General features: G+C 44.8%; 1 protein-coding gene across 1 annotated transcript; it reads right to left on the bottom strand.

Moving 5' to 3' along the window:
• Nucleotides 1-3: 3 nt before the first annotated feature.
• dgcr8 (DGCR8 microprocessor complex subunit) lies at nt 4-14,658 on the bottom strand. The gene is made up of 13 exons (XM_047380239.1): nt 13,866-14,658; nt 12,303-12,471; nt 11,210-11,352; nt 10,658-10,976; nt 10,368-10,565; nt 10,175-10,276; nt 9,650-9,748; nt 8,943-9,025; nt 8,702-8,802; nt 8,352-8,458; nt 8,101-8,228; nt 7,832-7,945; nt 4-1,606 (listed from the first exon to the last, which is right to left on the bottom strand). Exons 1-13 carry the CDS (start codon nt 14,580-14,582, stop codon nt 1,523-1,525), a joined length of 2,364 nt encoding a protein of 787 aa, XP_047236195.1. The 5' UTR covers nt 14,583-14,658; the 3' UTR covers nt 4-1,522.
• Between the last annotated feature and the right edge of the window lie 279 nt (nt 14,659-14,937).

The raw sequence follows: 14,937 nt of genomic DNA on the forward strand, positions 1-14,937 counted from the left end.
GTCTTTTTCTCAGTAAAGACATTTTATTTTGCATAACATACCATTGAAGTCAAGAGTTCAGGTTGCAACACAATTTCTAGGCAGCAACTTTTTAAACAATGTATTGATACAACTCCACATAAAACCAGTATATTATTTCTCTCCTTACACCAGGCTTGGTGAGACAACACGTACAGATGGGAAAACACATTCTTAAAGCAATTCACACAAACACAAGAGCATTGCTTAAACGTATGCCTCCTAAAACTGTTTTGTAGAAAAAGCACAGCAGTTTGTAGTTTTTGCTCCAGCTAGTTCCACAGGTTTTCTGCAACATGTAGATTTCTATAAAATGCATAAGACTGGATGAAAGCTTTGGTATACACTGCTCCTCCAACTTTTACAGGCTGCCTCTGAGTTTTTTTTTTTCTACAGTTGGCATAATCTACTGTAACAATGATGGAAAACATACAGAAAGTACATAACCCATTAAGACAACTCTGAAAAATCTGCACATGCTGTAGAGCACTTTCAGCTTGTCTCGACTTAAATGTACCGATTGCCTCAAGAGTAAATACTTTATCAAGTAAATAGGGCTTGGTCTTTCCACTTCCTGCTGAAGGGGGTTTTAGGTCCAGTATCTTCAGAGTCTAAGCCCTTCATGAAATGAATTAACTAAGGCAACATGTCGCTGTTTTTTTATTTTGAGTGATAAAACAAGAAGTGGTAGTGTAGAATAAAAAGCACCCAGAAGGAAACTTAAAATGTTTAACCTAGCATTACTTTGACGCTGGAGTGGGTTTACTGCAGTGTCAGGATGGAGGGAAGAAGAAAAACAAACCCAACCCTCCTGATGCATCACATCTGACCAGATGTCTCCCAGTTATTGACTGACCAACAGCAAGATGACTGAATATTAATCCAACCAGACACAAGTACATAAAAATACTCACTTCATGACGCATGTTCCTGTCATGCAAACGAACGCCACAACTTTTCAGTTTGATGATGAAATAAAGTACACTCACTTTTATTTGCCACTCATAAAATAACTATCATTGAAATACCCAATGAACAAGAATTTGCGTTCCAATTAAGTGAATGGTATAAATACAAGCATTAGTAGTCCTTCTGAAAACTTCAAGCACTACAAAAAAAAAAAAAGTAAAAGATTAGAACTTCAAAAGTAACACTTTGACAATATTTTGACAATGTTTGCATTGGCTTTTACAGCTAAAGAAGCATGCATTTCTGTTCTGATGCAGTTCATATTCTACCAGGTCTCGTTTAGGATGCCTCTAGAGAGGTAGACAGTTTTTCAATCTCTAGGCTCCAATTAAGTACATTCAGTCTTACTCTCACACCTACTTGCTCAACCTATAAAATGTAGCTGAAGGAAGCAAGCAGCTCTACCGCTCTGATCAGTGTGACACTATGATTCCTCATTGGATGTCAGTGATGTGTTTGTTTGGACACCATGATGCTGTGTGATGTTAGACAGTGACTGGGTTTCAGTGCTGTGGTTCATCAGTGATTCTGAGACTTAAACATCGACAGTGCAGAGGGGCTCGCTCCCAGGCTGGGCCGACTCCATTATGGTCATCTTGGGTTTCTTTCTCGTTTCCTCCTGATGTGGAAACAAAGCAAGTAACACATTTAGAGTGGCAGCTACTCAAGTATAGCACTACTATACAGGTCCTTCTCAAAATATTAGCATATTGTGATAAAGTTCATTATTTTCCATAATGTCATGATGAAAATTTAACACTCATATATTTTAGATTCATTGCACACTAACTGAAATATTTCAGGTCTTTTATTGTCTTAATACGGATGATTGTGGCATACAGCTCATGAAAACCCAAAATTCCTATCTCACAAAATTAGCATATTTCATCTGACCAATAAAAGAAAAGTGTTTTTAATACACAAAACGTCAACCTTCAAATAATCATGTACAGTTATGCACTCAATACTTGGTCGGGAATCCTTTGGCAGAAATGACTGCTTCAATGCGGCATGGCATGGAGGCAATCAGCCTGTGGAACTGCTGAGGTCTTATGGAGGCCCAAGATGCTTCGATAGCGGCCTTTAGCTCATCCAGAGTGTTGGGTCTTGAGTCTCTCAACGTTCTCTTCACAATATCCCACAGATTCTCTATGGGGTTCAGGTCAGGAGAGTTGGCAAGCCAATTGAGCACAGTGATACCATGGTCAGTAAACCATTTACCAGTGGTTGTGGCACTGTGAGCAGGTGCCAGGTCGTGCTGAAAAATGAAATCTTCATCTCCATAAAGCTTTAAAGCAGATGGAAGCATGAAGTGCTCCAAAATCTCTTGATAGCTACCTGCATTGACCCTGCATTGACCACAGTGGACCAACACCAGCAGCTGACACGGCACCCCAGACCATCACTGACTGTGGGTACTTGACACTGGACTTCTGGCATTTTGGCATTTCCTTCTCTCCAGTCTTCCTCCAGACTCTGGCACCTTGATTTCCGAATGACATGAAGAATTTGCTTTCATCCGAAAAAAGTACTTTGGACCACTGAGCAACAGTCCAGTGCTGCTTCTCTGTAGCCCAGGTCAGGCGCTTCTGCCGCTGTTTCTGGTTCAAAAGTGGCTTGACCTGGGGAATGCGGCACCTGTAGCCCATTTCCTGCACACGCCTGTGCACGGTGGCTCTGGATGTTTCTACTCCAGACTCAGTCCACTGCTTCCGCAGGTCCCCCAAGGTCTGGAATCGGCCCTTCTCCACAATCTTCCTCAGGTTCCGGTCACCTCTTCTCGTTGTGCAGTGTTTTCTGCCACACTTTTTCCTTACAACACAGACTTCCCACTGAGGTGCCTTGATACAGCACTCTGGGAACAGCCTATTCGTTCAGAAATGTCTTTCTCTGTCTTACCCTCTTGCTTGAGGGTGTCAATAGTGGCCTTCTGGACAGCAGTCAGGTCGGCAGTCTTACCAATGATTGGGGTTTTGAGTGATGAACCAGGCTGGGAGTTTTAAAGGCCTCAGGAATCTTTTGCAGGTGTTTAGAGTTAACTCGTTGATTCAGATGATTAGGTTCATATAGGGCTGGGCGATATGGCTTAAAAATAAAATCTCCGATTTTTTTATACCAAATCCCATTAATCGATTTAGGATATTTTGACCCCCTCCTTGAACCGTCACCTTAACGTGGTGGAGGGGTTTGAGTGCTCAAATGATCCTAGAGGCTATGTTGTCTGGGGCCTAAATGCCCCTGGTAGGGTCTCCCATGGCAAACAGGCTCTAGGTTTTGGGTCAGACAAAGAATGGTTCAAGAACCCCGCATGAAGAACAAAATATCGAGGCACGCGACGTCGCCCGGTACGGCGGAGCCGGGGTCCCACCCTGGAGCCAGGCCCGGGGTCGGGACTCGTCGGAGAGCGCCTGGTGGCCGGGTTGCTCCTCGCGGGACCCGGCCGGGCCAAGCCCGAACGAGAGACGCGAGGCCATCCCCCAGTGGGCCCACCACCTGCAGGGGGAACCGTGAGGGACTGGTGCAAAGAGGATTGGGTGGCGGACGAAGGTGGAGACCTCAGCGGCCCGATCCCCGGATGCTTAGGCTGGCTCTAGGGACGTGGAATGTCACCTCGCTGGGGGGGGAAGGAGCCTGAGCTTGTGCGGGAGGTCGAGAGATATCGACTAGATCTGAATCCGAGTGGTGTTTTGTTATTGGACTTCTGTGCTAGTCACGGATTGTCCATAACGAACACCATGTTCAAACATAAGGGTGTCCATCAGTGCACTTGGCACCAGGACACCCTAGGCAGGAGGTCGATGATCGACTTTGTTGTCGTATCATCAGACCTTCGGCCGCATGTTTTGGACACTCGGGTGAAGAGAGGGGCTGAGCTGTCCACTGATCATCACCTGGTGGTGAGTTGGATCCGCTGGAGGAGGAGAAAGCCAGACAGACTTGGCAGGCCCAAGCGCATAGTGAGGGTCTGCTGGGAACGCCTGGCGGAGCCCTCGGCCAGGGATGTATTCAACTCCCACCTCCGGGAGAGCTTCGACCAGATCCCGGGGGATGTTGGAGACATAGAGTCCGAGTGGACCATGTTCTCTGCATCTATTGTCGATGCTGCTGCCCATAGCTGCGGCCGTAAGGTCTGCGGTGCCTGTCGTGGCGGCAATCCCAGAACCCGGTGGTGGACACCGGCAGTAAGGGATGCTGTTAAGCTGAAGAAGGAGTCCTATCGGCTGTGGTTGGCTTGTGGGACTCCTGAGGCGGCTGACGGGTACCGTGAGGCCAAGCGTGCTGCGGCCCGGGCTGTGGCAGAGGCAAAAACTCGGGCCTGGGAGGAGTTCGGTGAGGCCATGGAGAAGGACTACCGGTTGGCCTCGAAGCGATTCTGGCAAACCGTCCGGCGCCTCAGGAGGGGGAAGCAGTGCTTTGCCAACACTGTTTATAGTGGGGGCAGGAGACTGCTGACCTCGACTGAGGACATTATCGGGCGGTGGAAGGAGTACTTCGAGGATCTCCTCAATCCTGCCATCACGCCTTCCGTGGTGGAAACAGAGGCTGGGGACTCGGGGTTGGACTCTTTCATCACCCAGGCTGAAGTCACCGAGGTGGTTAAAAAGCTCCGTGGTGGCAAGGCTTCGGGGGTGGATGAGATCCGCCCTGAGTACCTCAAGTGTCCTGATGTTGTAGGGCTGTCATGGTTGACAAGCCTCTTCAACATTGCGTGGCGGTCGGGGACAGTGCCTCTGGACTGGCAGACTGGGGTGGTGGTCCCCCTTTATAAGAAGGGGGACCGGAGGGTGTGTTCCAACTACAGGGGGATCACACTCCTCAGCCTCCCTGGGTATTGGAGAGGAGAGTCCGAACGATAGTCGAACCTCGGCTTCAGGAGGAACAGTGGGGTTTTCGTCCCAGCCGTGGAACACTGGACCAGCTCTATACCCTCTACAGGGAGCTCGAGGGTTCATGGGAGTTTGCCCAACCGGTTCACATGTGTTTTGTGGACCTGGAGAAGGCATTCGACTGTGTCCCTCGTGATGCCCTGTGGGGGGTGCTCCAGGAGTATGGAATCGGGGGCCCTTTATTAGGGGCCATCCGGTCCCTGTACGAGCGGAGCAGGAGTTTGGTCCGCATTGCCGGCACTAAGTCGGACCTGTTCCCAGTGCATGTTGGACTCCGGCAGGGCTGCCCTTTGTCGCCAGTCCTGTTCATAACTTTTATGGACAGGATTTCTAGACGCAGCCAAGGGCCGGAGGGGGTCTGGTTTGGGGACCAGTGGATTTCGTCTCTTCTTTTTGCGGATGACGTGGTCCTGCTGGCCCCCTCTAGCCAAGACCTACAGCATGCGCTGTGGCGGTTCGCAGCCGAGTGTGAGGCGGCTGGGATGAGGATCAGCTCCTCCAAGTCCGAGGCCATGGTACTCGACCGGAAAAGGGTGGCTTGTCCTCTTCAGGTTGGAGGGGAGTTCCTGCCTCAAATGGAGGAGTTTAAGTATCTCGGGGTCTTGTTCACGAGTGAGGGAAGAATGGAGCGGGAGATCGACAGACGGATCGGTGCGGCTGCCACAGTAATGGGGGCGCTGTGCCGGTCCATTGTGGTGAAGAGAAAGCTGAGCCGAAAAGCAAAGCTCTCAATTTACTGGTCGGTCTACGTTCCTACCCTCACCTATGGCCATGAACTTTGGGTCATGACCGAAAGAACGAGATCACGGATACAAGCGGCTGAAATGAGCTTCCTCCGTAGGGTGGCCGGGCACTCCCTTAGAGATAGGGTGAGGAGCTCGGCCATCCGGGAGGAGCTCGGAGTAGAGCCGCTGCTCCTCCACATCGAGAGGAGCCAGTTGAGGTGGCTCGGGCATCTATACCGGATGCCTCCTGGATGCCTTCCTCGGGAGGTGTTCCAGGCACGTCCCACCGGGAGGAGGCCCAGGGGACGGCCCAGGACACGCTGGAGGGACTATGTCTCTCGGCTGGCCTGGGAACAACTTGGGCTCCCCCTGGAGGAGCTGGAGGAGGTGTCTGGAGAGAGGGACGTCTGGGCGTCTCATGTACATGGTACATGTACATACATTTTGTATAAATATGTATTATTTGATGAAAATACATTAATTGCTTATGTATTAAATGTACTGTGTATTTTTTGTGGGAAAATGGCCATGAATGCATGTCAAATGACAAAAAAGACGCTATGTATGACATGTATATAAAATACAAAATAAGATTTACGAAATATATATAGATTTGATTCTTACGTATGGCATTATGTAGTTTATGTCCAAAGCACTGGAGGTTTGGCCACCCGATGTCTTTCAGAGCTTTAATAATGTTGGTGCCGCTGTCTGTTGTCATACAGATGAGTCGGTCTTCTGAAAGGTTCCAGGAGTTCAGAGCGTCTTTTAACCCCTCGGCAATGACCTGACTTTTGTGATCATCGGGAAAGTAAGCTGTTTGCAGGCAGACACTTCGTAGAGCCCAATCATCATCGACAAAATGCACAGTCAAACTCATATATGGCTCCATTGTCCGACTGGACCACAAGTCTGATGTGGCAGAGTAAAAACTTACAGCCGCCAGCTCTGTTGCAATCCTTTCACGTGTGCATTTGTACAGGTGGGGCAAGGCAACTTCAGCAAAAATATTTCCGGCTAGGTAGTACATACCTTGCGTCTAAAGTTTTCAGCAGGTGAATGAAGCCAGACTTTTCCACTGTATAAATAGGCACAGTATCTTTGGCAATAAACAACGTGACAGCATCCATGATCGCTTTCCATCGGGTCCCAGTCTTTTTGTAGGGAACACTGTATGAAAATGATTCCCCTAAGGTGGGTTGTTTCTTGGCAGGGATTTCTGGTCTGTTGTTGTCCTGAGCTTGTGTGTTGAAATTAATTCGTTGTGCTTCCACCTTTAGTAGCAACAGGCTTTAAACAGATTTTACAACGTGCTGTGTGCTGCTCCAAGTCCGTGGTCGCGAAACCGAACCAGTTCCATATAATTGATGAAGTCGTGCCTTTTTTGGGAACAAGGTCTTCCTTGCTAGATGCCATTTTCGGTGTTTCAGCGAGAGACAGGTCTACTGATGTCACTCAGCTACAGAGGCCCGAGGAGTTCAGAAAAAAAGTCAGATTTCCCAAAAATTAAATCTTCATTAATTGCAAATTCGAATTAATCGATAAAATCGATTTATCGCCCAGCCCTAGGTTCATAGCTCGTTTAGAGACCCTTTTAATGATATGCTAATTTTGTGAGATAGGAATTTTGGGTTTTCATGAGCTGTATGCCAAAATCATCCGTATTAAGACAATAAAAGACCTGAAATATTTCAGTTAGTGTGCAATGAATCTAAAATATATGAATGTTCAATTTTCATCATGAAATTATGGAAAATAATGAACTTTATCACAATATGCTAATATTTTGAGAAGGACCTGTACTTAATCTCTAGATTGTAATCTGAGAGAAGAAAATAAAATGTCATCCTGGTATAAACTAAGAATCATTGCAAACTACATTTGATTAGAGAACGATTAAGGCTGCTTTTCTAAATGGGACTAAATGCAATTATTGTCTACTGTTTAATATTAATGTAGTACTGTTTGTAGTGAAGGAACCTGTTTAAATAATGGGTCAATTTTATTTTTAGACAAAATGTGTGCATTAAGCTCTGAATGTAAGCAGGGATTGGTTTATAACGTTGGCTTTAAGGCTGAACAAGAACAGGTGTTCAGTCTACCTTCCTGCTGAGTCTTAAACTCCTGATCTAACAAAGCTAAGATTTTTTTTCTGCTAAGTACGCTGAAGGAAATACATGCACACGTTATGAGGACGAAACACCAAATACACAAGACAGCATTGAATCTCACCCTCTGAGTTGCCAGTTTCTTCATTTCTTCTTGCAGTTTGTTCAAGATGTGAAGGTTTGGCTTGTTCTTTTTGGCATACTGCTGCAGCTCTATTACACTCTTGTCTGAACTCTCCTGAAAAAGATCCTTTCATTTATGCTGTGTACTTGCAGAATAAAGTAGTAAAAGCTAGGCAGCAATCCACCCGTGTTTTCCTTTACAAAGTAAACCAAAATGTTGCAGCCATCAGGTAGAAAACATGCTTATTTGATTCTGGCGACATCTCTCACCTTTTTGACCATCTTGTTGCTTTCTCTGCCATACATGCGCAGCAGCGAGCCCCAGTTCTTAACGTGGGGGTGAAGCATCTGTAGGATCTTCTGAGATGCTAGTTGTTTGCCAACCCTCTTGTTCTTGCCTGGTGGCAAAGAAAACCAAGGAACAGAATTAATTGAAATCTCTATTTGTGTGATAAGTAAGGAAAAAAAGACAGTCTAGACTGACAGGATTTAGCGTTGCCCCAGGATTTGAATCTACTTACACCAGCCTCGCACTGTGTGTTTCCCACATGTCATAACATATTCACTCTTCTGGTTCTTTCCTGGGATCACCTCAAATTTAATGCTGGTGTCCCCCATTCCATGGTTTCTGCAACAAAAAAACATTTCTTTTCACAAACGTATGAAACCTCTTGGGAAACACCGAGTCCTCTTGGTGTTACAAAAAAGCTGCTAATTAGCAGCAGGAACTCAGTCACCATGCTTATTTAGGATGATCCCCTCTGATTCAATTAACTGCAGTCACATACCCCCAAATAAACTGTTTTCCTCCCGTTAGCCAAAGTTACAGGGCAATGTTCAATACGATGCAAATAGAATCCGGCTAATTTACCTTTTAAGGCACTCATGAAGAATCTGATATGGCGAAAGTAGACCTGCTTTGTTGGTCAGCTCGTATACTCGTGAATCTTCTATACTGATATGATTAAAATACTGCAGGACAGAGCACAATCAGCAGTACAACGGTTAGATCAAATTCAAGAGCTGCATTCACATCCAGCGGGAAGGAATTGTGTTGGAAACAACCTGCCCTACAAGGCCTCACTGATGAGGCAAAAAACGCAGCACTGTACCTCTAGTTCATCGCCCTCGACAGGTTTCTCCTCTGAGGTCTGCTTCACAAAGTCGGGGATGAGGATTTCCAGTGTGGCTCGGGCTGAAGTACAGCATGTTACAAGTGAGTGCAGTCCTACAGTCGCATCATCTCACTTACTCAATGTACCACTACGTGTATTTCCTGCCTTCATTTTATCATGTCACTGCACTCATTCATATGCAAGCATATAGAAATGAATAGATTTGCTTTAAAACAGGGTTCCATTCAAACTTAAACACTTTTCCAGGCTCACATTTCTATTTTTTCTCCTGTAGTTTTAAAAACATTGTTTAGCTTTAAGTATACCGTTACTTGGCATTTAACCCCGCCCAGTTCAAGTAGCAGAGGTCCAATTTAACATAGATGTGAATTTATCTTACATCCAAGAAGCAGTTAAATGTCCCTTTTATATTTGTATGTGTGCATGCAGTCCGTGAACCCTGGATGAAAATACAGATGGATTAAAACGTCCATCTGTATTTCATTCTAAATCAATGTACCACAGTATTTGTTAGGCTTTAGATTTTTTTTGTCTTTTTAAAAATTGAAGATCTGAATTCAACAGGAACCCTGTTTCCATCAGTTAACATCAGGTTGTCTCTAACTCTAACATGCACACAGACAGTTGACCCAAAGCTACTTCACCTTAGACAACAGCACAGAAAACTGTAAATGAAACATTACCAGCTTTGTTTTTGGCTAGTTTTTTACTGCTCGCTGTTCCTGTGCCGTAAGTGACTCCGTCTATAATCACTGAAGCACCAAAGGGCTCACTTGAGTTCTCTGTGGGGCACAAAAATACAGTCTGCTGAAAGTATTTACAAAGATTAGAATAAAACAAAAAACCCATAAAACTGCACTAAAATGTAGCGAGTGAAACAAGAATAAAACACTAGGGCTAAAAACCTTCCTGATGGGTAGGTAATAGATTGGTGTGTTTTATTTAAGTAAAAACAGACCGTTTCACCTGATGTGTCTCCAACTCACAGCTAAACATGTCAGTTCATCTCTGTTGCAAATTATTCAGTAATTTTCTAGACACATCAGAAAAGTCCTTGAAGTGCCAATGCAGTTCATTCCAATCATCTTCTTAAACTTACATCAAATGCAGCTAGAATGTACATATTGCAGGGCACATCCAGGTTACTGTACATAAAACAGCAGCCTTGAACGAGCTCCACTAACTTCAGTCACTAAAGATCAACTTACCACAATCAAAAAAGTTGTAAACAGGCCGAACCTTCAGGACCCGCTGCATATATTCATGCAGGATGCAAACTTCAGACTTCCCATTAGGATTGATGACAAACTCTGTTCAAATACAAACATTTACCTGCATCATGACTGTGACATAACATCCAGGTACGCGTTGTATGGGTGTCAGTATGGCTACACATCTCACCCTTCTTAGTTGGAGCATCTTGGACTGACAGTGTGATGAGTTTCTGGTTAGCAGGAAGGATCGGCCGCTCTGATTCTGCTTGCTTCCTCTTCATGTCTCTGTTGAACTGTCTGCGCTCAGCCCAGGTGCGAAACTTCTTGACGGTGACTTGTTCGAAGTCGAAGCATTTTTCCAGGTAAAAACGGAATTCTTCAAGTTCTGCAAGAAATTTTTATAAATATCCTGTAATAGGTCAAAAATAGAGAAGAACAAACTTCCATAGCCCGTCCATCATTGTCAAAAGTCCTTACCTACAGATTCATCTTTGCACACCTCTACCTTGGCCTTAACCTGGCCTAAGGCTCCTTGAGCAGTATCGTACGCCTGTGCCTCTTTTTTCTGCGTGCCGGTGTCATCCACACACTCTCCATCTTGGCCACCTTCATTGACGGTGGATGAAAGGTTCTCACCCTGCTCCTCGGCTGACTTGTCTGCTTTCTCCACAACACTGGCCTTCAGAGCAGGCTCCTCCACATTAGAGGTCACCTCCCCGTTCAGCTCCTTCTCCTCCTGGTCCTTCATTTTTTTGTAGTGTAGGCAGGGGATGCTGCTAGTAGGTGGGTCATGTTTCTGAATGAGAAACACCATGATTTCAGAAATATGCTTTAACATCTGATTGCCTTTCTGGTGTAAGATTATCTGTTGCTGACACTGAAGTGATCTATTGGAGAATTCATTTATTAGTCAATACAGGTTTTCATTAATCATTCCTTAACATGTGTACAATTATCACTGAGTCGATGCATGCCAGCAATACTCTTATTCATCACTGCTGTTCCAATATGACACTTGCTGCATCTCACCCTAATACTGCCCGTTCCAAGGAAGTAGGGTCTGGACCAGGTGACCACCCTGGTCTCTCTGTGCAGGTAGACTGGAATGCCTGAATTATGGAATGTCATGATCCACCCATCAGGAAGAGGCTCAGTTGGCGGACGGCCTCGACCTGCCACACAAAGAAAAGCAAAGGCAGGTAGGTCACTGCTACTGTGTGGCAGATAAGGAACAGATCCTGTGCTGAAGACGCTTAAAATGAATGAAACTGGTAAAAAGCCAAAAGCAGATTTGTTAGAGAAAAGCAGCTTTTTATGATGCAACATTTCATCACTGCATGTAGCGCTTTTTATCTTAGTATCAGAATGTGTTATTTATACATTTTATACAATTTCAATCACACCCACACCCTATTTATTTACAGTGTTTGTTTGCATCCCTGGTAAAGAAGTATAAAATGCCTTTAAATTAATCTGGATTTTACTGTAGTAGAATCAACTCAAACTGATACATTTAGGAAAATTGAATCTCTATATGGAGTACAGTTATTGGGTGGAAGAAAATTCATTGTTAGGAAAAAGCTGTTTTTCATTAAATCAACAGCGGCACAATTATCAGTAACCCCTAACAAAATTCATACAAAATACAAATAAATGCAGCTGCAGCATTTCTTTCATTTACACCCCAGTTGGATGTCGCATGAAACAAAGAATGCATATGTGGTAAAACACTTCATGGCTGCTGTTTGGTTTGGTGGAGGATCTGTGATGCTGCGGGCCCGTTTCACTCCTAAAGGCCTTGGAAACCTTGTTACGGTGCATGGCATCATTAACCTCTTGAAAGGCCAAATATTAACTAAAGATCTGGGCAACTCTACCTTGAATGTAAAAATGAGTCATCATTGGATCTTTCAACGGGGTCGTGACAGAAAAACACGTGACCAAATCAATGTTCTTCCCTGGTCATCTCAGTACCCACCTCAATCCAACCCTTCTACACATCTTAACTAGGAGTGCAAACAAAATGGTCTGTTATGTATATACAGACGCTCATAGTCCAGACGCCACACTCAACTATTCACCAAGTGACAACACCAAAAGTTCAAGCATGTCCACTACTCACTCTTCAAGACAGTCTTGATTTTGGTCACCATCGGCTGGACGCTCCCTTCACCGTCTCCGTCGGACTGATGATCACTGTCCCCGGGATATTTGTCCTCTGCTAGACGCATCTTTTTCGGGACTGGCATGCCCTCTTCCAGAAGAGCATCCACATCGTTGTCAAAGCCCTCCTGGAAGAGGAAGTGGTTAGGACCCGCAAATATCAACAGCCCGAAATACAGTCAAGAATGCTCACTCTTGGGGGGAACACAGAGCGAGCCACACCACGTATAAAGGAAGACTCGTCAGTTCTTCTTGAGAGCATAAAACAGAACAAAAAACAGATGATACAAAGGGACATTCTCTAAATTAAATACCATTTTATGCACAGTTGATTACTCCATCAAATGAATGATCACTCAGATTTTATAGGCAACTCAGCATTGAAGAAATATCCCACCCGTTACAGATTAGAAAAAGCTACAATTTCTTGCAAAAGCATCCAGACAGCATGTTAAACTTTGCCACATTTTTTTTAATTACAACCACAAACCTAAAATGTATTTAATTGGGATTTTGTGAGATAAACCAACATAAACGGGAGAGGAAACTCATTCGTTGTTTTCAAAGTTTCAGAGCAGGTTTTTAAAAAAATAGCACCACGAAGCCCAAGGAACACAGTCAGGGATACAGTTGTGGAGACGTTTAAAGCAGGGTTAGGCTCTAGAACAATATCTCAAGGGATATTGTGAGAGAATCTTTTATAGAAGAGTGACCTAAAAAACGTCATCCAGGCAGGGGAGACAGCAAACACGTGAAACAGGGTGATCTGGTCAGAGGAGATAACGACGGGCTTTTCTGGCACACATACCCAGTATGGTAGAAAAGTAAACCATCACTTTGAACACACCATCCCCACCTTTAACCATTGAGATGCGCTTTTTTCCCCAGCTGGGCTAAGGGAGTTGGTTAAAGCTGATTGGAAAAGAAGTGGTGCTAAATACAAGTTAGTCCTGAACGAAAACCTATTAGAGGCTGCAAAAGACTGGGGCAGAGATTCACCTTCCAGCAGGTCAAGCCTAAGCATACAACCAGAGCTACAATCATAGATCCATGTGTTGGACTGGCACAGTCAAAGTCCACACCTAAATTTAACTGAGAATCTGCAGGAAACATGAAAATTGATGTTTAGAGATGCTCTCCATCCAATTTGACTGTACTTGAGCTATTTTGCAAAGAATAAAGAGCAGAAACTTTTGTATCTAGATGTGCAAAGCTGGTAGAGACATACATAGCCCAGAAGACCAGGAGCTACATTTTTAAAAAGATAGTATTTACTCACTAAAGTTTGAGGTGGTATTTTTACAGAAAGGAAAGAAGACACATGAATCATTTTGCAAGGCACTGTATGTGGTTGTGGTACAAAGATTAAATATTTTTTTCCCAAACTCTCTCTTGTAAACATCCAAAACTACAGTGAAACAGAGCAATGAAATGACTTCGGAGTCTGAACAAACCTGAGTTTGCTCTATAGAGGGAGAGCCGTAAATGACCAGCCTCAATGCAAAAATGAGCTCATACGTACCTCATATGTGTAGGCCGCGGTCTCATCACCCACTTGCTCCTGCTGAACGATGGCATCAGACGTAAAGACATCCTGCTCCCCGTCATCCCGATCCAGAAAGTTCTCATAGTAGTCCTCCAACTCATCCAAGACAGCAAACTCTACCTTATTTTCCAGGTCTACCTCACTCACCTCTGACTTTCTGTCTCCTGCGTTCCCAGCTCCACTGCCTCCCTCAGTAACATCTAGAATGCTTGTCACATCTTGTATTTCACCATTGAGACACATTAAGTCATCATTACTTCCTGTCTCCTGTCCCTCACCTGTGTATAAAACCTTCCTGTCTTTGTTAGTACTACTACTACTACTACTACTAGTGCTGCTGCTGCTTTCAGTGAAGCTTACACTGATCTTAACATCTCTGAGCTGCTTCAAGTCTGGCAGAAACTTGGTGACCTGAGGAGCGTGGCGGGCTGTTCTGGGGCACCGTGGGTTGGGACTGGTCTCATTGGAAAGGTGGCTACAGAAAATTAGTGAGCCCTTGCTCATGAGCTCCTGCTTCTTTGCTTCCTCGTCCCCTGGGGTGTATGAGTGTCCATCACCACCAGAGCTAACGTCCATTACCTCTGCGTCACTGGACGTTTGCAGGGGAGGTGGTGGAGGGGCTCTGCCCTGGTCTGGGCCAAAATCATCAGGTGGCTCCAAGGGGAGAGGGGGGAGAACGTCGTCTATATCCATTTTTGTTTAAATTAAGACCCAAACTATATGGAAACTTGATGACTATGACAAAATCTCTACAAATTCCCAACTCAGAGAACATGCAGAAGCTCATCCCTGCATAGACGTACCAGAGGTGAATATGCTAAGCTGACTACATTGATCTTTTCATTAATGTAGACAGCTTTCAGAATCACTGTCTCAATTATTGGAAATCACAATGCATTCAGCTTATTTTGGGACAGTCACTGATCATTCTCCACTGCGGCCATCTAGGAGATAAAAGGAGAAAATTACCACAGAATAGATGTCAGATTAAAAATACATTTAAGATACAGGTTTTACTGTTAATGTAAAGTGCTTAGGTTTGTTTGGA

Source organism: Girardinichthys multiradiatus, chromosome 12 (assembly GCF_021462225.1).
Source record: "Girardinichthys multiradiatus isolate DD_20200921_A chromosome 12, DD_fGirMul_XY1, whole genome shotgun sequence".
Taxonomy (NCBI): Eukaryota; Metazoa; Chordata; class Actinopteri; order Cyprinodontiformes; family Goodeidae; genus Girardinichthys; species Girardinichthys multiradiatus.